Source organism: Stegostoma tigrinum, chromosome 24, assembly GCF_030684315.1.
Source record: "Stegostoma tigrinum isolate sSteTig4 chromosome 24, sSteTig4.hap1, whole genome shotgun sequence".
Classification (NCBI taxonomy): domain Eukaryota; kingdom Metazoa; phylum Chordata; class Chondrichthyes; order Orectolobiformes; family Stegostomatidae; genus Stegostoma; species Stegostoma tigrinum.
The window spans coordinates 1860420-1886010 of record NC_081377.1 but is presented as its reverse complement, the minus strand read 5'-3'; the positions used below and the strand labels follow the sequence as shown (position 1 = coordinate 1886010).

Below are 25591 nucleotides of genomic sequence, written 5' to 3'. Positions count from 1 at the left end.
ACCAATCACCTTAAATCCTAACTCCTGAACCAGCAGAAGTAGCTTCTTTCTGTTTACTTTTAGTTCACTTCTACACTATGACCAAAGTGGTGAGGTGATTACTCTTAAAGGAAACAGAAAATGGTTACCAGTTCTTTAGTTTTAAAATATGCTTCTATCAGTGACTCTTGCAGTCTGTTTTCATGAACTAACCAGCAAAAGGAGCAACTGTTGGAAACTAACATTTTGAAAAACACAGAAAATGGTGGCTGCTGAATTGATGGGATACGGCAAATCAATGCTTCAGTTAGAACCTCTGTCAGAGTATCTCCATGTTGGTGATTGGTCAAGAATGTTAGTCTGTCTTTTCATTTAACTGATGTGCACTTAACATTCTAATTTCTTCCTTGTTTCATAAACTTTTCTCACAATGGTGTTTTGAAGATCTAATGTCACTGCAGAGGAATCACAGCCCTAACACTGTGGTCTAGTGTGTGTAAACATCCTACACTCTCAGCTGTGGACTGACTGAGCTGGGAGAGGGATGTTTGCTCATACTGACACAGACAGAGCAGCAGCTAGCCAGCAAGACACATGCAGAAGATTGACGTAACCTTGACCAGACCTCTTCTGGTGGAGAGGTAGTAGGAACTGCTGATGCTGGAGAATCTGAGATAACACGGTGTGAAGCTGGATCAACACAGCAGGCCAGGCAGCATCAGAGGAGGAGAAAAGCTTGACGTTTCGGGTCGGGACCCTTTTTCTGAAGAAGGGTACCGATCAAAAACATCAAGCTTTCCTGCTCCTCTGATGCTGCTTGGCCTGCTGTGTTGATCCAGCTTCACACCATGTTATCTCTTCTGGTGGGTGTGATTCATTCCCAAAGTCTGTTTACTATTAAAGGGGAATATATTGGATTAAATCACTCAATAAACTTAATGCAAGAGGCTGCCAGTATTATCATTGGAGAGCTTCTGTGATTTCTGCAAACTGTGCTTCATGTACCCACTCCTCATAATTGTGGAACCTCTGGAATGATCTTTGTGTTGCCAAAATTAGGAGCATCTATAAGCTGTCTGCAAACAGCTGTTAAACAGAAGCACAGGAGACTGGCCTCTTCCTTGCTGTAAGATTCTATGATTCTAAGGCAGCTTGAAAATGCTCAAGGAGTAAAATCATTTATTTACACTTTGCCTTAACTGACAAATGACCTGGTGACTTTGAAGTGAAATATTTTCCATGCTATCTGCAGTGAATAGGGTGCTTCGTGTACCTAACTACTGTCAAAGTGATACTTTGATCAATATGCTGAGATTTCAGTTTGGGACTTTAAAAAACACTGGTTTAATTGTTTATTCTACTCTGTTGGCTGTGGGAGCATGATGTGTGAAGTGGATACTCATCAAGTGAGAAAACTACAGATTAAATTTGTGGCCTGCTTGATGTAAGTACTTTGTAGTTTATCCTCTGCAGCCTGAGAATATGTTCATTTTGTGTGTGTTGACTGAGATTAGTGTGTATTATTCCACTGTGGCACCACCTTAACTAACAGCAATAGCAAACCTCATGCTGCCTCATCTCAGGTAGATGGACTTTGTGTTTTGCTTTTGTACCACAGGAGGAAGTTCGCCAGACAGTTCCAAGCTCAGAGCAAGTGCAGTACTACTTCACTTTAGCTCAGCAGCCCACAACTGTGCAAGTACAGGGGCAGCAACAGGGGCAACAGGGCTCTGGTAGCACAACCATACAACCAAGTCAGATCATCATTGGACAACCGCAGCAGGGACAGGTAGGGAGCTTTTAGCTCTAAGAAATGGCATGAAGGTTTTTTTATAAAAAGCAAATTTCTGCTTAAGAATTAAACTGTTCTAGGTGGTTTCATCCAACTCTTAACAATCCATGTATTCATGAACACTGCATGCTAGCTGAGTCCTTGTCTCATTTTAAATATTTATTGGGGCTTGAGTTATTTTGATTTGCTGCTGTTTAGGAACAAGTTGTTGAATTCCATGTTATGGTTGCGGTAAGAAGGGATAGTTCATAACCTGAGGATTTTTTTTTTGTCCCTGACCATTGTCAACCACAAATTGAACTCAATGTAACCAGTGCTGGGAAGGTGATAACCTAGTGGTATAATCACTGGACTATTAATCCAGAGACCCAGGTAATGTTCTGGAGAGCCAGGTTCACATCCTGCCATAGCAGATGGTGAAATTTGAATTTAATAAAATCTGGAATTAAGAGTCTAATAAGGCCATCGATCCTGTGGATTGTCAGGAAAAAAACTATCCGGGTCACTAATAATCCACAGCAATTTGGTTGGCTCTTAATTGCCTCTGAGCAGTCAGGGATAGGCAGTAAATGCTGGCCTAGCTAGTGATGCCTTCATCCCATGAATGAATTTTTTAAAAATTTCAAACTCAGAATATTAAAAGTAAAGTATTACAACCTGCCATTTGCTAGACCTAAAAATTCACAACTGCAGATTTCCTGGTGGTTCGGAGACCAGCCATGCATTATGCTGTACAAGCCAAGGTCTGCCAATCACTTTGGCACCTCATATCTAGTGGAGACAAAATTTGCTAGATCTCCAGCAGCTGGTTTGTAGCTTCAGCTGCATCGTGTACTGATGCTGAATTCACATAACAATGCAGCTTGACTTGGCTACTATTCCCCACGTTTTTGCTTTCTACTATTTGTTTTCCCTCCTATCCAAGTCATCGTATTCTGTAGCTGTCATTTCTTTTAAAGTCATGGTTCTTATCATGTTAGTGTTGAAGATTGCATTAAGCTGCGTCTAATTTGATAATGTACTTGAGAAATGAGAATTGGCTTCAGATCCCAGTGGAGACAAATGTATCATCGTTGTTTCCTGAATGACTAACTAGCCAATGGAATTTGTGCTTATTGCTATGAATAAATGACAAACTTGCAAAGATAAGTGGCTCTTCTCATTAAGACTCACCAATGTTTCATCCTGTATCACTGTAAACCAAATTAACCCAGTTTAGAGAAGAGAATTAGTGATAGTCTTCTACCTCAACCATTAGCTTGTACTTGTTAGTTCTGCACATGTACAGCACAGGTAGGGTCAGAGGATTAGAGAAACATAGAATCCTTGTCACAACTGATGATTTGGAAAACAAAAAGAAATTGGCTCAAACAAGACCCTAATTGGCAAAAGTATAATATTGTTACATTGTGCAGCTAAGATAAGCAATCATGATCTTTGAGCTCACCTCTGGGCAAGTCCAGTTGGCTGTACTTTTGTCTATAACTTTAGAAACATCTCTGTCTTTGTGGTGGATTATTATGTTGTTGAGATTTTGTTGAGCATGTGGAAAAGCATGGTGGTAACTGAACTGGTCAAAATTTAATTAATGTTACTGTACAGAATTCAGTTCAATTTATATTTTACTAACAAACTTCAATATATAAATTATTTTTGTACAATTTTTCATTCTCCTTCATGAAAACATGCTGTCTTGTCCATGAAAATCTATAAAGCCCAGCAATGTCTCCAAAATAAAGGCCCCAGTGGCCAATACACCACGGGAGTGGTACATCTTTGTAAGTAATCTAGTACCCTGTGTGTGTGGAAAATCACGTTGTCCTGTGACTGATTACTGGTTATATTTGTTAACTGATGCAGTCTATGTAATAAAGTCTGAGAGATTCAGACACCAATGGTTTGAAATGTTGCATTCACAGGTAGTGCAAGGAGCTACTGTCCAACAGTTACAGCAAGTGCAGGTTGCACAGTCTCAGACTACAGCATCATCCATTACGGTAATGTCCCCATGAAAAAGAAGTATGTATGCTTTCTGTCTTACCTTGCCCTGTTTATTCAATCTCTGTACATAATACTAATACATGTGACCTCATTTCTGGAATTCATTTCCTAAGTCCCTGCATCTCACCACCTGTCTCTTCAACTTTAATTCACCCCCTTGTCTGTTGGACCAGGTTTGTCCTAATGCCTGTGTGGCATGTATTACATTTTGACCGATAATACAACTGAGATTAATTTGGATGTTTTGCAACACTTAAAGGCACAATATAAATGCAAGGTGCTGTTATAGGTTGTTTCCTGTCTTTATATGATTTTTAAAAATTCATTTATGCAATGTGGGCATTGCTGGCTAGGCCAGCATTTATTATCCATCACTAGTTAAAAGACATCCACATTGCTCTGGGTCTGCAGTGTCGGCCACACCAGGTAAGAGCAGCAGTTTCCTTCCCTAAAAGACATTAGTGAATGAAATGTTTCAGACAATCGGCGATTATCATTAGACTGATTTCCAGGTTTTTCTGGAATTCAGATTCTACCATCTGCCATGGTGGGATTCGAGCCCAGACCTGCAGAACATTACCTGGGTCTCTAGATGAATAGTCCAGAAATAATGCCACGAGGCCATTACTTCCCCTAGTTGTTCTGCAAGAGTGAGTTGTACATATGCAACATGGTTTGCGTTCTCAAGGGTTGACTGTTTTGTTGAAACCGCACATTCAGAGTTGCCATTGAGGCACATCAGTGGACTGATAAAAGTACATCTGTTATATCGACTTGAGTTGTGAGAAATTCTAACAGCAGACTCCCTAACCCTTTTAAGAGGTAGTAAGAACTGCCAATGCTGGAATCTGAGATAACACAATGTGGAGCTGGAAGAACACAGTAGGCTAGGCCTCATTAGAGAGCAAAAAAGCTGATGTTTCAGGTTAGGACCCTTTTTTTTGAGTCAGTTTACACGTCTCCTGGGAAAATGCATTGAGATATATATTAGTGGGAGTATGAGAGGTGTCAGGATTTCTTTTGGTGCGGGAGTCACATGAGACCATGAATTGAGGATAGCATACAATTTGTAAAGGTACAGACTTTTGTGCATCAATGCCAAAATAAACACGTTTGTCAAAACTAAAGCATAATGATTTAAATTTGTGCTGCTCAATATTTTATGCACACATCATTGTATTTGAAATACTAACATTTAAATAAAGTCATTATATTACAATCTTTGGTCTATCTGAGAAATTTTTCTATCCAGTAAGTAATGAATATTGCCGACAAATGAGAATCCCCCTGTATTTAAGTTGACACAGTTAGTTAAATGTCTAATTGATCTGTTTAGATAAAATTGCTTAATAAAATTCCCAGCTTGTGCAGTTAGGAGTTTGCCTTAGTATCCTTAAAACCAAATAAGAACACCATATACTGAGTGGTCTTTGTGACTGCTGCAGATGTTGACCCATATTAGAATCATGTGGCATTCCATTCCATTGTACCTAGGCCACTTTTTCTGAAGGAGTTTTAGAGTTAATGCCACTTGCATATTCTTCCTGTAAAGAAATGCAATTTTCCTCCGTTTCAGATATTTATCCAATTGACTTTTGAAAGCTACTATTGAACCTGTTTCCAACACATCAGGTGGCTCATTCCAGACATTTACTTGCTTTGCAAAACAATTTGCCTTTATCTTGCCTTTGGTTCTTTTGTCTCTGATTTTAAATCCCTGGAAACTGACCTTTTCACCACTGAAAACAGTTTCTCTCTTTTTAGAGCCCATCAAAACCCCCACAGTTTTGCAAAGTAAATTCTATGAAAACTTCACATTTGGATAAATACCTGCTTGGTTGCTTTACAAAACCAGAGCTCATTAAAGATTAGGTTGGAAGTCTGTTATGTTTTAACTGATTTATGGCCAATAAAGCACCAAAGTTCAGGAACTTATTACAGGCAATGAGGCCCCAGTTTACAGTTTTCTGTGGTTGTGCACAAATAACATAAGAGCTACAGAAATAGATGTTTTCTTTCTACTTGAACATTTTGGGCCTTAAACTCTTAACTATAACGTTCATAAGATTGCCTGTTGAAGTGCCAGGTAAAGTGATCCATTATAATTCTTGGCACGATCTGTCCAATATTAGTTTCCGTTTGAGGACCTGTTACCTGAAGTTTTCACCTGTTCTTTCTCTGGTATGGCCAATTTGTGGTCTAGCAATTTCTAACTTAATCACAATCTACCAAATAAAAATTTAATAGTAGATGGAGGATTTGCCAGCAGTTAACATGAAAGCACTGTGTTCCCAACAAGGTGAAATGGAGAGGAGATGGGTGGGAGGAAACTAAATCTTGGACTTAGCTTCACACTTGGTCTTCTGACTTTTGTATAAGGGAAGAGAACATCATGATGGTACCTCATATAGGATTGGGAATTTAAAGCGGGATTTGGAGTTAATGGGTTGGCCTTATTCATGTATAGACAAAATTACTATCTAGGAAACCTTCCCTTTCTAAGTCAGGTTGTTTCTTTTAAAAAAAACTGTGGAAAGAACAAGACTAGAAAATACAACTTTTATAATTGACCAACCATGCAGTCACAGGAATCCAGATGATGAGCTGTTCCCATTTGTTGCATTCTGCCATTTTAACTATTGATTGCTGTCATAGTGTTATGGCTGGGTTCTGTCTGTCCACAGCATTGCAAGTACAATATCAGTCTGTACCTGGATGTATATTATAGTGAATGCATGCCAAAGTAAGCAATATGATGAACTTCTTCTGTGATCTTTGTTTCCCTTTTTCTAAACGTAAAGTATAATAAATGGTGAGGCCTCTGGAGGGATTGGAGTCTATACAGAATAGTTGGACACTTGCAGTAGAAATGTAGAACAAGAGTAGGCTGTTCAACTTGTCAAGCCTGTTCCACCATTCAGTTTGATCATCTTACGATCGTAGATTTTGGTGAAGTTGCATTCAGTGGATATGTTTCATGCAGAGGGTGGTGCATGTATAGGACAAGTTGCCAGAGGAAGAAGTGCAATCGGGTACAATTAGAAGATTGCAAAGACACTTAAACAGGTATATGAATAGGAAGGGTTAGAGGGATTTGGGCTGAATGCTGGCAAATGGAACTAGGTCAGATCAAGATGTCTGATTGTTGTGGATGAGTTGGACTGAGTGGTCTGTTTCTGTACTGTATGGCTCGATGACAATGCCTGATCATGTATCTCATTGCTAATTTCCCATGTTATATTGACATCTTTAATCTCCAGAAAACTTGCTCAATGATTTGAACTTTCACAGACTTCTGAGCCAGAGAATTCCAAAGATTCATCACCCCCAAGTGAAAAAGTACCTCTTTGTCTCTGTCTTAAAGGACCTGCCCCTTATGCTGCGGCTCTGGCCCATGGTTCGAAACTCTCAAACTAGGGAAACATCTTATCCAAATATATTTTTTCATTTTGTGCATTTCAATGAGGTCACCTCTTATCCTTCAAATTTCTAGAGAATACAGATCCAGTTTCCACAACTTCTCAAAACAATTTAGCCATACCAGGCATTAATCTGGTAAACAGTTATTGCACTCTGTCCATGGTAGATATTTCTTCCTGAGATAAGGAGACACAAACTGTATACAGTACTGCCAGTGTGGTTTCACCGAAGTTCTATCAAAGCACTAATGATATAGCTAGAAATAGGATTGAGGATATAAAAAGTAATTTCGGGGAGTTAGGATGGAAGCTGCAGAGCAGGACGAACAGAGTAGCGTTCTCTGGTTTACTACCGGTGCCACGAGATAGCGAGGCAAGGAACAGGGAGCGGGCGCAGCTTAACATGTGGCTACGCAGCTGGTGTAGGAGGGAGGGCTTCAGATATGTAGATAATTGGGATGCCTTCTGGGGAAGGTGGGACCTGTACAAGAAGGACGGGTTGCATCTGAACTGGAAGGGGACCAATGTCCTGGGTGGAAGGTTTGCTCGAGTAGTTAGAGAGAGTTTAAGTTAGTATGGCAGGGGGGTGGGAACCTGAGCTGTATACCGGAGGTGAGAGTTGATGCAGGTGAGGCAGTAGCAAGAGGTAGACCAGCTAGTGGGAAGGAACCAAGGGATCGGTTAAAGTGTGTTTGCTTTAATGCAAGTAGTATCAGGAATAAAAGTGATGAACTTAGAGCATGGATCAGTACCTGGTGCTATGATGTTGTGGCCAGAACAGAGACATGGGTTTCTCATGGGCAGGAATGGTTGCTGGATGTTCCAGGGTTTAGAACATTTAAAAAGAATAGGGAGGGGGGAAAAAGAGGAGGGGGTGTAGCACTACTAATCAGAGAGGGTATCACTGCTACAGAAGCTTCCATTGTCGAGGAAGATCTGCCTTCTGAGTCAGTATGGGTGGAAATTAGGAACAGCAAGGGAGTTGTCACCTCGTTAGGGGTTTACTACAGGCCCCCCAATAGCAGCAGAGAGATTGAAGAAAGCATAGGTCGACAGATTTTGGAAAAGTGTGGACGCAGTAGCGTTGTTGTAATGGGTGACTTTAACTTTCCTAATATTGATTGGAACCTCCTTCGAGCAGAAGATTTGAATGGAGCTGTTTTTGTAAGGTGTGTTCAAGAGGGTTTCCTAATGCAGTACGTTGACAGGCTGACGAGGGGAGAGGCCATTCTAGACTTGGTGCTCGGAAATGAGCCGGGGCAGGTATCAGATCTTGTGGTGGGAGAGCATTTTGGTGATAGTGACCATAACTGCCTCACATTCTACATAGCTATGGAGAAGGAGAGGATTGGGCAAAATGGGAGGATATTTAATTGGGGAAGTGGAAACTATGATGCGATTATACATGAGTTAGGAAGGATGGACAGGGAGCAATTGTTCCATGGTAAGGGAACTATAGACATGTGGAGACTGTTTAAGGAACAGTTGTTGCGAGTGATGAGTAAATATGTCCCTCTGAGACAGGCAAGAAGGGGTAAGATAAAGGAACCTTGGATGACGAGAGCGGTGGAGCTTCTTGTGAAAAGGAAGAAGGTAGCTTACATAAGGTGGAGGAAGCTAGGCTCAAGTTCAGCCAGAGAGGATTACACGCAGGCAAGGAAGGAGCTCAAAAATGGTCTGAGGAGAGCCAGGAGGGGGCATGAGAAAAGCTTGGCAGAAGGAATCCGGGAAAACACAAAGGCATTTTACACTTGTGTGAGGAATAAGAGAATGATCAAAGAAAGAGTAGGGCCGATCAGGGATAGCATAGGGAACTTGTATGTGGAGCCTGAGGAGGTAGGGGAAGCCCTAAATGAGTGTTTTGCTTCTGTCTTTACGAAAGAAACGAAGTTTGTAGTGAATGAAACCTTTGAAGAGCAGGTGTGCATGCTGGAATGGATAGAGATAGAGGAAGCTGATGTGCTGAAAATTTTGTCAAACATTAAGATTGACAAGTCACCAGGCCTGGACCAGATTTGTCCTCGGCTGCTTTGGGAAACGAGAAATGCAATTGCTTCGCCACTTGCCAAGATCTTTGCATCCTCGCTCTCCACTGGAGTCGTACCTGAGGACTGGAGAGAGGCAAATGTAATTCCTGTCTTCAAGAAAGGAAATAGGGAAATCCCCGGCAATTACAGACCAGTAAGTCTCTCACGTCTGTCGTCTGCAAGGTGTTAGAAAGGATTCTGAGGGATAGGATTTATGACCATCTGGAAGAGCATGGCTTGATTAAATATAGTCAACACGGCTTTGTGAGGGGTAGGTCATGCCTCACAAACCTTATCGAGTTTTTTGAGGGTGTGACTAGAAAAGTTGATGAGGGTCGAGCTGTGGATGTGGTGTATATGGACTTCAGTAAGGCATTTGATAAGGTTCCCCATGGTAGGCTCATTCAGAAGGTGAGGAGGAATGGGATACAGGGGAACTTAGCTGCCTGGATACAGAATTGGCTGGCCAACAGAAGACAGCGAGTGGTAGTAGAAGGAAAATATTCTGCCTGGAAGTCAGTGGTGAGTGGGGTTCCACAGGGCTCTGTCTTTGGGCCTCTACTGTTTGTAATTTTTATTAATGACTTGGATGAGGGGATTGAAGGATGGGTCAGCAAGTTTGCAGATGACACAAAGGTCGGAGGGGTCGTTGACAGTATAGAGGGCTGTTGTAGGCTGCAGCGGGACATTGACAGGATGCAGAGATGGGCTGAGAGGTGGCAGATGGAGTTCGACCTGGATAAATGCGAGGTGATGCATTTTGGAAGGTCGAATTTGAAAGCTGAGTACAGGATTAAGGATAGGATTCTTGGCAGTGTGGAGGAACAGAGGGATCTTGGTGTGCAGATACATAGATCCCTTAAAATGGCCACCCAAGTGGATAGGGTTGTTAAGAAAGCATGTGGTGTTTTGGCTTTCATTAACAGGGGGTTTGAGTTTAAGAGTCGTGAGATCTTGTTGCAGCTCTATAAAACTTTGGTTAGGCCGCACTTGGCATACTGCGTCCAGTTCTGGTCGCCCTATTATAGGAAAGATGTGGATGCTTTGGAGACGGTTCGGAGGAGGTTTACCAGGATGCTGCCTGGACTGGAGGGCTTATCTTATGAAGAGAGGTTGACTGAGCTCGGTCTCCTTTCATTGGAGAAAAGGAGGAGGAGAGGGGACCTAATTGAGGTATACAAGATAATGAGAGGCATAGATAGAGTTGATAGCCAGAGACTATTTCCCAGGGCAGAAATGGCTAGCACGAGGGGTCATAGTTTTAAGCTGGTTGGAGGAAAGTATAGAGGGGATGTCAGAGGCGGGTTCTTTACACAGAGAGTTGAGAGCTTGGAATGCGTTGCCAGCAGCAGTTGTGGAAGCAAGGTCATTGGGGTCATTTAAGAGACTGCTGGACATGCATATGGTCACAGAAATTTGAGGATGCATACATGAGGATCAATGGTCGGCACAACATCGTGGGCTGAAGGGCCTGTTCTGTGCTGTACTGTTCTATGTTCTATGTTCTAAAGCACTGATGTTTTTTGAAGAAGTAAGGAAGAGGGTTGTTGAGGGTAGCACGGTGGACGTGATTTAAATGGACCTCAGTCAGCCAAGGGTCTGCGTGGTTGATTGGTTCACAAGGTTAGATCACATGGAATACAGGGAGAAGTAGCTATTTGGATACAGAACTGGCTCAAAGGTATCTGGCTCAAAGGTAGAACACAGAGGTTGGTGGTGGAGGGTTGCTTTTCAGGTTAGAGACCTGTGACTAGAGGTGTGCCACAAGGATTGATGCTGGTCTATGTTTTTTTGTCATTTATATAAATGATTTGGGTGTGAACATAGGAGGTATGGTTAATAAGTTTGCAGATGATACCAAAATTGGAAGTGTAGTGGTCAGGGAAAAAGGTTACCTGAGAGTACAACACAATCTTGATCAGATTGGTTAATGGGCTGAGGAGTTCAGTTTAGATAAATGTGAGGTGCTGTGTTTTGGAAAGGCATATCAGAGCAGGACTTATACACTTAATGGTAAGGTCGAAGGGAGTGTTGCTGAACAAAGAGACCTTAGAGTGCAGGTTCATTATTCCTTGAAAGTAAAGTCATGGGTAGATAGGACAGTGGAGAAGGCGTTTAGTTTCCTTGCCTTTATTGGTCAGTGCATTGAATGTAGGAGTTGGAAGGTCATGTTGCGACTGTACAGGACATTGGTTAAGCCACTATTGGAATATTGTGTGCAATTTGGGTCTCCCTGCTATAGGACAGATGTAGTGAAATTGAAAAGGTTCAGAAAGGATTTACAAGTATCTTGCCAGGGTTGGAGGGTTTGAGCTATTGGGAGAGGCTGAATAGACTGCGGCCATTTTCTCTTGAGAATCGGAGGCTGAGGGTGACCATGTAGAGTTTATAAAATCGTAAGGGGCATGGATAGAGTAAATCAACAAGGTCTTTTCTCTATGGTGGGGTGAATCCAAAACTAGAGGGCATAGATTTATGATGAGAGGGGAAAGATTTAAAAGGGATCCAAAGGGCAGCTTTTTGATGCAGATGGTGGTGCATGTATGGAATGCCAGCGGAAGTGGTGGAGGCTGGTACAATTACAACATTTAAAAAACATCTGGATGACTATATGAATAGGGAGCGTTTAGAGGGATATGGGCCAAATGCTGGCAAATGGGACTAGATTTATTTAGGATATCTGCTTGGCATGGACAAATTGGACCAAAGGGCCTGTTTCATGCTGTATATCACGATGACTCAATGCTATATGAGAAACAGAGTGCAAATTTGTTGGCAAATGAAAGTCTCAACCAATCAGGACCAATTTGCCAATAAATCAACATCCTATTTCTTTTTGAAATTTGGAATCCTTGTGATTCTGTCCTGAAGAGTGCAATACAACTTTGAAAAGATGATTCTTTTCTGCAGCATTGTATTCTGTATAAAATTGACATAATTTTTTTGCTTCTCTCACTGTACCCTTATTAAGCAAAATCAGAAAGTGCTGGAAAAATACAGCACGTCTGGCAGCATCTGTGGAGAGAAATGTATGATATTGAATTTCCATACTCATCACAAAGAGTTTGTGTCAGAACTGGTGTTCAAACAAAGGGCCACTGGACTTGAAAAGTTAATTTTGTCTTTCTCTCTACAGATGTTGCCAGACTTGCTATTTCTCCAGCATTGTCTCACTTTGGTCCAAAATTCCAGCATCTGCAGTTGTGTGTGTTTATTCCTTATTAAACAAATCCAGGCTGTTGTATGCTGTTTTAACTGATCTGTCAACCTCCCTGCCACCTCAGTGAGTTGAGACATATACCTCCGGGTTCCAGTGCTTCTGTGTCCCTTTAGTGTATGTTACTACTCTGTATTTTTTTATATACCAAATGAATTACTTCATCATTCTCCGCACGAAATTTCATCTGGCACCTGTTCACTGACCTGTCTGTGCCCTTTTAAAATGCTGCACTATCCTCTTCCCAATTCACAATACGTCCAACTTTTGTCTATTTTGCAATGATCCAGATAATTGATACAGATCATGAAGAGTAGGGGTCCTAACACTGGCCCCTTACAAATCCTATTAAAACTCCTATCTGGAAAAGGACCATCCACCAAGACTGTTTCCATTCATTGTGCTAACTTTGTATAAAATTTACCATTGCCCTTTTGTTCTGAGAGTTCTTTTGCTCACAAGTCTATTATTTTCTCAAACATCATTTTAAAGACTGTAATCATATCAACAGCATTGCCTTCATCAACCTTCAGTTTCCTCCTCAAAACTCCAAGTCAGCTAAACACAAATTGCCTTTAAGAAACCTGTGCAGACTTCCCTTAACCTAGACTTGCACAAATGATTAATAATTTTGATTGATTTAGAATAATAACAGCACTAAGATGCCCATGGAAAAAGCAGAACCTGAGGGCTCTTGTGGCACAGTGGTAGTGTTCCAACTCTGGGCCAGAATAGCTGTGTTCAAGTTCCATCTGCTCCAGAGGTGTGTCATAACATTTTGAAACAGGCTGATTAAAATAACTACAGCGGAACGTAAGCTAGGCCATTAATTTCTCCCTTAATTGTCATTACGATGCTTGCCTGTACTTCTTTCTAGATTTGAGTTTCACGATGTTAAGGTGATTGTTTTCATACTGTCTTGTTGCAGACTGCCCCAGTGACAATGCAGGTTGGAGATGGACAACAGGTACAGATTGTTCCAGCACAGAATCAAACACAGCAGACTCAGTCCAATTCGGGGCAGACCATGCAGGTCATGCAGCAGATTATCACCAACACCGGCGAGATACAACAAATACCGGTATGCGCAAAATAATACTCTTTTAATATGGTAAAATAAACTGATCTCTGGGACAGTTTGATTTTCTTAAATATGAACTGCTGGCAGCAAGTCACATACACAGCCCATGCAAATGGAAAGAATGATCATGAAGTGCTCTTCTATTTCCCAGTGTATTGCGAGCACCGTACCCTCATGGACCTGCAGTCTGAATGTTGCCCTTTTCTGTTCTGGAGGGGTTCCATAGGAGGTTTACATGGTTTAACCTGGATTTGAATGGTTTGTCATATGATGAGCAGTTGAGGTCTCTGGGTCTGTGTTCGATGGTGTTTAGAAGAACGCGATATTATTGAAACTTTGTGAATACTGAGGGACAGTGTGGATGTGGAGATGATATTCCCACTAGTATGATAAACTAGGACCAAGGGCAGAGCTTCAGAGTGAAGGGGTGACCCTAAGATGAGGAATTTCTTCAGTCAGAGGACGGTGACTCTTCAGAATTCATTGCTACAAAAGTCTGTGGAGGCCAGGTTATTGAGTATTTAAGACAGTGATAAATATCCTCTTGATGAGGAAGGGGGTTATGGGGAGAAAGCAGAAGAATGGGGTTGAGAAAAGTATCAGCCATGAATGGTGGAGAATTGATGGGCCAAATAGCCTAATTCTGCTCCTGTATCTTATGGCCTAAGCCACTCTTTTCAAGCAAGTAGGAAAAGACAACACAAATATACCTTCCAATGGAAATGATAGCAAAACTTGGAATTTAATGAGCTTAATAAAAATCTCATAGTTTCTCCTTGCGTTCAAATGTACTTTTTCCAAGACCCTGTAATTTGGAATGTTCTCCGCTTGACTGGTTTCTGAAAATGTCAATTTGAAATTTAAATTAAATCACTGTAAAGCAGAGACCAAAGGCTAATGAGCAAATAAGTCTTGAATGCTTGTGCATTTAGTGGGAAGTCAAAAATTAAAATGTATTCTTAAATTTTGGAGAATATTTACCAGGCAAGGATCTGAAAGGACAGGATTGTTTTAAGCAGAAAGGTGGACAGGCTTGGCTTATATCTTCAGAAGCATGGCAGATTACATTGTGAGTTGATTTTAAAATTCCATTTAATGAGGCTCCTTCCTTTTGTTGTGATCATCAGGTGCAACTGAATGCAGGTCAGTTGCAGTATATTCGGCTGGCTCAGCCTGTATCTGGAACTCAGGTGGTACAGGGGCAGATCCAGACTCTTGCCTCAGGAACTACACAGCAGGTAGGCATGTTTTACATGGTACAAGGAGTCTGGGATGGGAAATTGGATCCTTACAATTAAATTATAACCAGCAGTGCTTGTTGCATTTCAACTCATTGGTTCTCAATGTAAGCAGGATATTTCATAGTGGAAAACCTTAATTGCAATGATCATTATTGTGTATCCAGCAAAAACTGTTCAGCAATTGGTTTATAAATGAAAGTCTTTTGTGAATTAAAGCATCCTCACATACTTTCTAGACCAGGTTCTTTGTTCAGCTTTGATTGTCAGTCTGAAGAATTGTCATATTGGACTCAAAGCCTTAACCCTATTTCTCTCTCCACAAATGCCACCAGACGCGCATTTCACTAGCACTTTGCTTTTATTTCTTATCCCCAACATCTGTAGTGATTCACTTTTGACTGCCAGCTGTTTCTTCTTTTGTGTGTCTTTGGAAGGGACTTTAAAAGCTGAAGTTCAAGAGAGCATGTTTTTTTCCCCTGACCTGGAAATTGTTGAAACTGCCGGTTCAAGTCAGGAGGTCACCCTTGCAGCTTGTCTTTTAAATGAAAGAAGTTTATCTTTTGCCAGACTGCTCCAAAAGGCAACCATCCAATCCCATCCTCGTTCTCATTCTCAGCAAGAATCTAATTATCTTTGACTTAAATACACTTGATGACTTGGCCTCCACTGATTTCTGTGGCAGTGAGTTCCTAAGAGTCACCATCCTCTGGCTGAAGAAACTCCTCCTCATCTTAGGGCCATCCCTTCATGCTGAGCCTAAGATGGTCTTGTTTTCTGTCGTGTATGTACAGAATACCATGCTACTAATTATGTTTGACAAACAGAGAGAAAACTGATGACACAAACACCAGCTGATAGTAAAAAGACATGACCAATATTCACTTGCCTCAATACACACAGACAATAAGGGCCATCAGTTCGATTGGGACAAAGTGACCATACTGGGACAAGTGAACACCAGAAATGCAAGGGATTTGTGGAAGTCTGGTTCTCAACACTGGACTCCATTAACAAACACACAGAAATAGACCCCGTATACAGACCACTGATAAAACAACAGAACCAGAAATGACAAGACCATCACACCAGAGGATGATATAAATCCAGAAGGAAGCAGAACACCAGTGCTTCAGTTAGAGGTTGCACTGATGATGTTGCCTAGAAGGGTAACGAAACATCTGCACAGCACAGAACAACCAACTCGGCAACCTAACGGACAACTGCATCCACAGGTATCCTGATGCCTTCCTTTCGCAAACACCATTATTTTCCCCTGTCTGTCATCCAGACAGCCCTCAACCGCACCTCTTCCATTTCCCACTCCACGGCTTTAAACCACCACTCACAAACAGGACCCTATCCTTATTCTTACCTACTACCTCACCAGCCTCCACATTCAACGTATCATTCTCAAACACTTGCCAACTCCAGAACATCACCCAGAACATCTTACACTCCCTTGTGCCTTCCACAAGGACCATTTCCTGCACTACTACTCAGTTTGCACCACATTCCCCACCAACAACTCTGACACCCCTGCTCCACCCCTCCATCAACTCCATGCAGGGCCCTAAACGGTCCTTCCAAATGAGACAGAGCTTCACCTGAATCTCCTGTAACCTAGTCTACTGCATCTGGTGCTCCCAGTGTGGTCTTCTCTACATCGCAAGGCCATAATAATGAAGCAGAGATGTTCTGAATGTAATCGGTTTGCAATGAGTGTCTGCTGTCCATGAAATAATGTTCAGTTCAGTTTGGTGCTCCTGGTTGTCAGACATCTTCCTGGTTTAAGCAATAGAGCAGCTGTGCTACTGTTAAGACAGTCTTGAGTTTCTGCAGCTGTTTTTGAGACAAAGTCACAATTCTGTTGACTACAAGGAGCAACTGTTTGAGCCTTCTCCATCCAGGAAGCAGTCACCTCACGAGTGCCTGTCAGTTTCTTAATGATTAGATGTGTGTTGCTTGAGCATCACCCACAGAGAGGTAGAACTGGATAACAAAGTCTATCCTTATGTATATAGCTGCATGAGGGTTAATTGCTGGGTACACTATTAGGTCATTGCAACATGCAGAAAAATATATGATCTGGGGATCTCAAAAATAACAAAAAATAGAATGGTGGAAAAATTGGCACTACTGTTTTGTTTTCGTATCCTGTTTGGTTAGTGTTTCTTCTACGTATCCTAGGTAGGACAAACAGAAGTTCAGCAGGGACAGCAACAGCAGCAGCAACAGTACAGCCAATTTACTGATGGACAGGTATGTTACCTTTTTGTGATCCTTTTTGAACTGCCTCTTTATTTGCAATTTGAGCAAGTTTTCTGAGCTGCATACAACATGAAGTAGACTGTCTGTTCATTTTGTAATGTGGGTAGATTCTTGACTTGACTTGCTTACATTAAAACAACAAATAGGAGCAAGAGATACCATGTGACCCATCGAGCCTGCTCTGATAGTCAATATAATCGTGGCAGATCTTGGATTTCAGCTCCACTTTACAGCCACTACCTGTGTCCCTTGATTCCCTGAGATACCAAAGTTCTGTCTATTCAACTTTAAATGTGTTCAGCAGTGGAACATACGCAGCCCTCTAAGGTAGAGAATTCCAAAGATTCCTAGCCCTTTGAAGTAATGTCTTAACATGTATATTTTAATTTTTTTTTCCATTTAAACATTATTTTCTGTAGGTAATGAAAGGTAATTTATTTTTATATATAAGGTGTTATTGAAACATCCTTCTTTTTGGGCATAGTGTTATTAAGGGCATATAGGAGGTACAGAGTGAGATGGCTAGTATATTTAGAAAAGTTATTACATAGTAGGATCAGTCAGATAGATTGGTGACTGTCAGGAAAGGTAAGGTAGTTCAAAAATCTCCGCTGGCTATTCTATATCAAACAGAAAGTTAGTTTTTGGTAGAAGGGGATAATCTCTCTGAGGAAAATGGAAGGGGCAGTCATTAATTCAAACTGGGAATGATTCTTTTGTTAGGCAGTGTTTGACAAGATTTAATAGAATTTTTGTTAAGGGGCAGAGACAGGAGATTCTGTGGCAGTGTGCATAAATTTAGAATGATTTGTTGTTTTCTTGGTGCTAGGATTAAGGATGTCTCTAAACGTTTTAAGTATATTGTTAAAGGTGAGATTGAGAACCCAGAAGTTATTGTGCAGATTGGTAGGAATGACATTTTTATGGAAAAGATTAAAGCAGCACAAAGTGAATTTTTAAGAGGTTAAGTAGAAGATTAAAAAACAGAACCTTAAAAGTAGTAATTTCTGGTTTAATCCCAATGCCAAACTCAAATGAGGGAAGGAATGAAAGGTTAAAGGAGAAAAATCAATGGCTGAAGAGCTGGTTTATCCAGTGATTCAAGTTTTTGGACAATTGGAATGTCTTTTGGGATAGAAAAGACCTGTTAAATAAGGATGGGTCTAACATAAACTGGAAAGAGACCACTATCTTAGTAGGGAGATTTATCCATTCCATAAGGGAGACTTTATACAGGTAGAATTCCTCCACTTCCACTAAGTAGCAGTGTAAACAGAAGGATTGATGAGGAAAGTTTGTGAGTGTGAGGAGAGCACCTTTATTAGAAAAGAAACACGAGAGAGTCAGAGTATGTACTAACTCTGAAAAGCTAAATTGCATTTATTTCAATGCAAGGGATCTTACAGGTAAGGCTGATGAACTCGGAGCATGTTTATGAACATGGGATTGGGACATCATAGCTATTACAGAAACTTGACTGAGAGATGGACGAGAATGGCAGCTCAATGTTTTAGATGCTACAGGAAGCATACAAAAGGAGGCAAGAAATTTGTGTGTGTTGGTGGGATGGGGGCGGGGGGAGTTTGATTAAGGAACACGTTACTGCTTTTACTAGGGAATATAGTCTGAATAAACTGTCCAGTGAAAATGTTTGGATAGAGATTATAATAAAGAAGAAAAGATCACTTTGATGGGATTTTACGTTAGCTGCCCCCATCCCCAATAGTAAGAGGGAAATTGTGAAACAAATATGTAGGGAGATCTCAAACGTTGACTGAGTCTACCATAGTGTTAAAGGTTTGGATGGTGAAGAATTTGTCAAATGTGTTCAAGAAAATTTTCTTTAGATATATGGATGCTCCTTCTAGATTTGGAGCAAAACTAGACCTTCTTTTGGGCAATGAGGCAAAGCAGGTGACTGAAGTAAAAGTGGGGAAACACTTTGGGTCTAGTAATCATAATCCTATTAGTGTCAAAATAATTTTGAAAAAGGATAAGCTTCCATAAAAGTTGAAGTTTTTAATTGGTGTAAAGCAAATTTTAATGCTTTGAGACAAGAACCTTCAAAGATTGATTGGACTTGACTGTTCACAAGTAAGAGGATGCCTGAAGAGTGGGAGGCATTCAAGAGTGTGATGATCAGAGGTATTATGTTCCTGTTGGAGTGAAGGGTAAGGCTGGTAAGATTAAGGAACAATGGATGAATAAAGATATTGAAGGTTCTAGTCAAGAATAGAAGAGCATCTTGTTTTAGATATAGACAATTTGGGTAAATTGAATCTCATAGTCAATATAGAGAGTGTAGGTTTTTATTGTGGAGAAAGAAATGGAGTGTAGAGAATGCAGAGAAATAAACTTTGATATTTAAAAAACAGCTTGTATTACAGAAGAGGAAGTTTGGAAGGTCTTGAGGAATGTAAAGGCGCCTAAATCTCCGGGACTTGATCTAATGTATCCCAGAACATTGTGGGAAGTAGGGACGAAATTACAAGCCCCCTTGCAGAAATATTTGCATCATATATAACTATTGGTGGGTGGCTAATGTTGTACCTTTTGTTTAAGAAAAGTTGTAAGGAGAAACCAGGGAACTATAGATGTGAGTCTGACTTCAGTTATGGGTAAATTGTTGGAGGTGATTATAAAAGGATTTATGAACATCTAAAGAGGCAGAAGTTGATAAGGGATAGTCAGCATGGTTTTGTGTGAAGAAACTCGTGTCTCTCAAATTTGATTTGAGTTTTTTGAGGAAGTTGCCAAAAAGATTGATGGCAGAGCAGTAGACACTTTACTAAAGTCTTTGACAAGGTTCCACATGGTAAACTAATCAGTAAAGTTAGGTCACATGGGATTCAGGGTGAGCTTGCCAATTGGACACATAATTGGCTTAACGGCAGGAAACTGAGGAATGTTGGGAGAGTTGCTCACTGGAGGCCTGTGACCAGCAGTGTCCTACAGGGATCGGTTCTGGATCCTCTCTTGTTTGTCATTTATATAAATGATTTGGATGAGAATATAGAAGGCACGGTTAGTATGTTTACAGATTACACCAAAATTGTGGCATGTTGGACATGAAGGTTTTCTAAGATTTATAAAGGGATTTTGATCAAATGGGTCAATGAGCTGAAAAATGACAGATGGGAGTTCAATCTGGATAAATGTGAGGTAATTAGTACAACAAACAGGCTAATACAGTTAATGGTAGGGCTTTGGCTAGTGCTGTTAAACAGAGTGACTGAGGAGTACAGGTACATAATTCTTTGATGCTTACGTCACATAGACATGGTAATTAAACAGATATTTGATACGCTTGCCTTTATTGCTCAGTTCTTTGAGTTAGGAGGTGTGAAGTCGTGTTGAGGTTGGACAGGGCATTGATGAGGTTTATTTTGGAATACTGTTCAGTTCTGGTCATCCAGTTATAGGAAGGATACTATTAAGCTGGAGAAGGTTCAGAAAAGATTTCCAGGGTGTTACTGGGTATGGAAGGTTTAAGTTATAAAGAGAGGCTGGATAGGCTGGGACTTCTTTCACTGGAGTGTGGGAGGTTTGTAGACGACCTGACAGAAATTTATAAAATAATGAGAGGTATAGATAGAGTTAATGATAGATGTCTTTTGGCTAGGATGGTGGATTTCACAACTATGGGGCACATTTTTAAGGTGAGAGGAGAGCGATTTTAAAAAAGACATGAGAAATATTTTCCATAGGGTGGTTCATGTGTGGAATAAACTTCCTGAACAAGTGATGGATGTTGGTACAATTAGAACGTCGAAAAGAATAGGAAAAGTTTGGAAAGATATGAGCCAAGAGCAGGCAGGTGGAACTAGTTTAGTTTGGGATTATGCTCAGCATAGATTTGTTGGACCAAGAAGTCAAGCAGCAGGGAAACCGATTCTATCTCAGTCTTACATAATCAATGCCTTGTTCTGAGACTGTTCCCAAACATTAGATACCCTGACCAGCAGAGGCAGATTCTCAGCATCTACTCTAGTGCTTCCCAAACAATTGCTGTGACCACTTGTGCAGTTACAAGGTCCAAGCCAGCAATGGCTGAAGCTTGAACTGGTTTCTGATAACAATGCAACCCCCTTTTAAATACTCAATTTTTGTTCGTGGGAATACCCTGATGGAATGCTGTCTGGTGCCTGATTGCTGCTGCATCTGAAATTTGCGAGTGCATGGATATTAATTGTTATGAAAAAACCCTTCCCTTCCATCAAATCAACTCCTTCTCAACTCGATGGGCCAAACTGTCTGCTTCCATACTGTAAGGGATTTTATGATCCTTTGCTCCCATCACGCAAAATTGAAGTGTCCCCCAGCTCAATATACTTGCTCCACCACCATCTCTGTACGCTCTCGCTCGCACACGCATACCTCTCCAAGTGTTCATTCTAAGTTCTCATGAAATCTGAAGTTGTCAAATGGGGTCAGGCTTGGGAAAAGTTTTAACAACACTAGACTACCCTACTGAGCCCCTTCAGAATCATAACCATTGTAAAAACACAGATGCTAGTTATATTAGGTGGAAATGGAATACAATTTGCAAACAAGTTGGAACATGCAGAGGATTTAGTTCTTTTTAAAGGGATTGTTGCCTTGGTGAGGTGCAGCAGCAAACCTGCTTTCCTTATTGGATCCTGAGAGAAATGTTCATCCATCAACTGACGTGTTGCCAGCTTCTCGTTTGAGCCAGTTATAGTTCAGGGTACTGCAGTCTCAGCAAATTCAGAGGACATAAAGTCTAATTCTGGATTTGAATCCTAATTAGAAGGAAACAATGTTTAACAAATAAAACGTGTCAGTAAATGTAGAAATGGATCTAAAATCTGTGGTCCTTGCTTGGTCCAGCTTGTGTGACTCCAGTTGTATGCCGATATGATTTATTCTTAACTACCCTTTGCATCTGTCTAGCAAATTGAAAGATTGAATTAGCTCTTCAAGTCATTCTTTATTACACCAATACATGTTTCTTATCAGAAACCTTGGTCCCAGGATCTTTTCAGTTTGAGTAAAACATGATCTGAGATGCATTGAGCTGTGCTAACTTGTCCTTGAGCTTTACCCATTTGCTAATGCCATTTGCATTGTGCAATTCTATAATGTGTTCCGTCAATAAATAAGCTTGTGTTTTTGTACAAATAATTAAACTCTGAGATTTGTAGCTTGCAATGTTGAGAAGTTAGAATTCTACAGTAATTATCACAGGTCAATGAATTTACTACTACATTGCTAGAGGCAAATTGGAGGATGGATTATTTATAACGTAGGTTCACAAATTAATTCCCAACAGCAGTCGTACATTATGCCTAAATTATAACTTAGACCTTCTATTCCCTAAAGAATTGAACCCCTTCATCCAATGGTGACTCGTGTTGCTCAAATAAATATAGTTGATAAATAAATACGTCTCTATACTGGAGATGGATTTGAATGGTTGTTAATGTAGAGTAGATGTTTTAGGGGCATAGAATGCTGTGCCACAGAATTTTTTTGAAGTGAAGAGCATTGTATCTTAAAGGAAAATCAAGTATAGTTTCAAAAGAGAAGGTGATACAGGTGCAAGACTGAAATTCATTTTAGATTTCTGAAGCATAAAGCCACCACAGATATGCTAGACTGACAGACTCTTTGCTTGATGCGAAGTACTCTCATTTTCTTTCTTTGAGATGTTTGTTGGAATGTATTTGGCAAGAGGTTGCAGGAAGGGAGCTGTATACCAGGACTTGGCTGCAGTTGGTCATTATTGGTGCAAAAGATAATGCTTGTCTCAATAATGGGGATTCTATCAGCATTGGGAAACCACTCAAAAAAACCTATTTACTGTAGAAAAATTCATTGCAGCTGTTGTTCCAACCCGGTATCCCACTTGCCACAACGTTTGTTAGGGTGGATATGTCATGGCTGAATTGCCTATAAACTTGCCAAAAAACAGTTTTCAAGTTTGGAAATTGAAGTGTATGCACCTGGAAAGGAAAATATGACTATGATGAATGTGAGATTTTTCTATTGGTCAGATTGTGGTTGTATTAAATAGTTAAATATAATTTATATTAAGTCCCCCCCTCCCCCCCACTATTCCCTGATAACTTAATGATTGTTAATGTTTGATTTGTTGTTGTGAAACAGCATCTCTCACTTGCGGTGGAGATGGGGTGCTTGGTGGCTGCAAAAGCTTTTTATTGTTTACCATTAATTGATGTTAGCAAGCAATCCCAGCAGTAAATAGATTCTATGACGTTGGGTTGGAGAGTATTGCCTCTGCATTCTTTAGGTATAGGTCATGATTTAGGCATAATGTCTCTCTGTGGTATATTTGTGAGTGCATTGAGAATTTGCAATGAAATTGAAGATTAACTAGCAATTTGAACTTAGGACCCATCTCTCCTGCCAGCTTGCTGGAGAGAAGTCAGGTGTTTTGAATTTTTTCTTTTTAGGCCCACCTCCCCCTTTGTTGCTTTACACAAAACTGACCTCTGATCTCTTTGTAACCAAGGGGTTAATGGATCACCATCTGGTTTGCAGGACACAGTTTTCCAAATCACTGACTTTAAATTGAGACACAACTCATCCGTTGTGCGGTTTCAAACTCTGTGACATCTTACCTCACTCTTATTATCTTCAGATTTTGGAAAATACACGCTTGGTGTCACCTAATTACTACAGTCATTTGTCTTCTCTTTTACTTTGTTGAACTTTAATGTTGCCTGCTGTAACAAGAACAGACTTGCAATTATACAACAACATTCAAGACATTGCAAAACACCACACGTTCCTCAGTCCTGAATGTCAGTGTAGATTCTTAAACTCACAAGCTTTTGACTTTGGTAAAATTGCTATGTGCTGAGCCATGTCAGACACATGGGGCGCTGACTCCTCGTCTTAACTTTCAATTCAGAACAAATAATTGCAGTTACATACTTGTTTCTGTGTCAGATTGTTTTGCTTATCTTTAGTTTAGAAGGACAACACTCAGGCTATTGTTCAGGATCATATTCAGTGACTGCATAACAAGTTTAGAGGTGGGGCAAGGTTGTAGGTAAATAATTTACAAAACAACAGCTTTGTTTCCATGAAACTACATTCCTAAGGGCTGAGAGCTGGTAGAAATGCATCACCTATTAACTGTAAGGGTAATAAAGTGAAGCACTTCCCAGGTACTCCTACAGGAAAGGCTATTTTAAAATATAAGCAGCCAGTAACTTAACCAAAAACACCAGGCATGCATTTTTATTTTGAAAAAAAAAATTCTTACCTCTTCAGCACGTCGCTCTCGATTCTTTTGCATTCAGCCTTGCTCTGTGAGTGAAATATTTTCAATTGAAGATAGCATTTTGCATAATAGAGTAATGGAACAATTGAGTAGTTTATTATTTCTAATGACTGTTCTTTGTCATCCGTGGCCTCTGTTGCCTTGCAACAGCAATGAATACTTCTCCAAGCCTGTGATAGGTCAATGTATTCTTCCAGTTCAGATGCTATCATAACGAATGCACGGTTGTTGTCCAAGTGATTTTCCTCTCTTTTAGGTCACTTATAATGTACATTCTTGATCTCTGCTTAAATCGTCCATGTGCTTGGTGATAATATCTGATATAATCCAGCTGGTATCTCACAATGCAGAATCTTTAAATATTATTAAGGGAGCAGTAAGTAGATTCTTGATTAGCAAGCTATGAAAGATTATTGAGGATGTGCAGGAATGTAGAGTTGAGGTTAAAATCAGATCAGCCACGATCTTATTGAATAGCAGAGTGGGTTCAAAGGGCTGCGAGGCTTACTGTTGTTCCATGTTTGTATTTATACTAGCATTGCTGAACGCTGTTTGCCACATTACTGCAGTCACTAGTTGTATGCTATCGAGAGCTGGATCAATTTCCCCACTTTAGTTAGACAAAACTGAAACCATTTTTTTGGTTCCTGCCATAATGCTATATGACAGCAATTCTCATCAGCCTGCATGCTAACAGGGTTAACAGTTAGATGTCCACAAAAAGCAAGACAGATCCAATCAGATAATTGCTGCCCCCTCAGTCCACTGTCAGTCATAAGTGATGGAATGGGTCATCACCAGTGCTATCAAGTGAGTTACTCAACAATAACCTTGTTCAGTGATGGTCAGTCTGGGTTCTGTCAGGGTCAATCACTCCTGACATTACAGCTTAGTTCAAATATAGACAAGATTTAAAGGTGAGATGAGAGTGACTGCCATTGACAACATAGCAGCAATTTTACTGAAGCCTGAGAAAAACTGGAATTGAAATGGGGAGGGAGAGCAGGAAACTAAGGTTAGAGTTTTACTGGAAGTGATACAAAAGATGATGTTTGTGATTGTTGATTGTCAGTCATCTCAGCTGCAGGATGTCTCCACAAGGGTTCCTCAGAGTAGTGTCTTTAGCCCAATCATCATCAACTGCCTCACCAACGATATTCTCACCCCATCACAATATCAGAAGTTGGGGATGTTCTTATGCAATCATTAAAGCTCAGTACCACTCATGACTCCTCAGCTAGTAAAACAGTGTCTAAATGCAGCAAGATCTGGACAGTATCCAGGGTTTGGCTA

The 25591-nt window shown here is 40.5% G+C and overlaps 1 protein-coding gene across 9 annotated transcripts in view; it reads left to right on the top strand.

The window, feature by feature from the left end:
• nfyc (nuclear transcription factor Y, gamma) overlaps positions 1–25591 on the top strand; it is a 99352-nt gene that overhangs the window by 66265 nt on the left and 7496 nt on the right. For 7 of the 9 annotated variants that reach the window (XM_048558288.2, XM_048558284.2, XM_048558287.2 and 4 more), the window contains 5 exons: positions 1598–1768; positions 3691–3768; positions 13364–13516; positions 14644–14754; positions 16945–17016. In XM_048558288.2, the coding sequence (XP_048414245.1) occupies positions 1598–1768; positions 3691–3768; positions 13364–13516; positions 14644–14754; positions 16945–17016 (585 nt within the window). The remainder of the gene's footprint in view (positions 1–1597; positions 1769–3690; positions 3769–13363; positions 13517–14643; positions 14755–16944; positions 17017–25591) is intronic. The other 2 variants (XM_059654243.1, XM_059654244.1) reach the window with 2 other exon arrangements.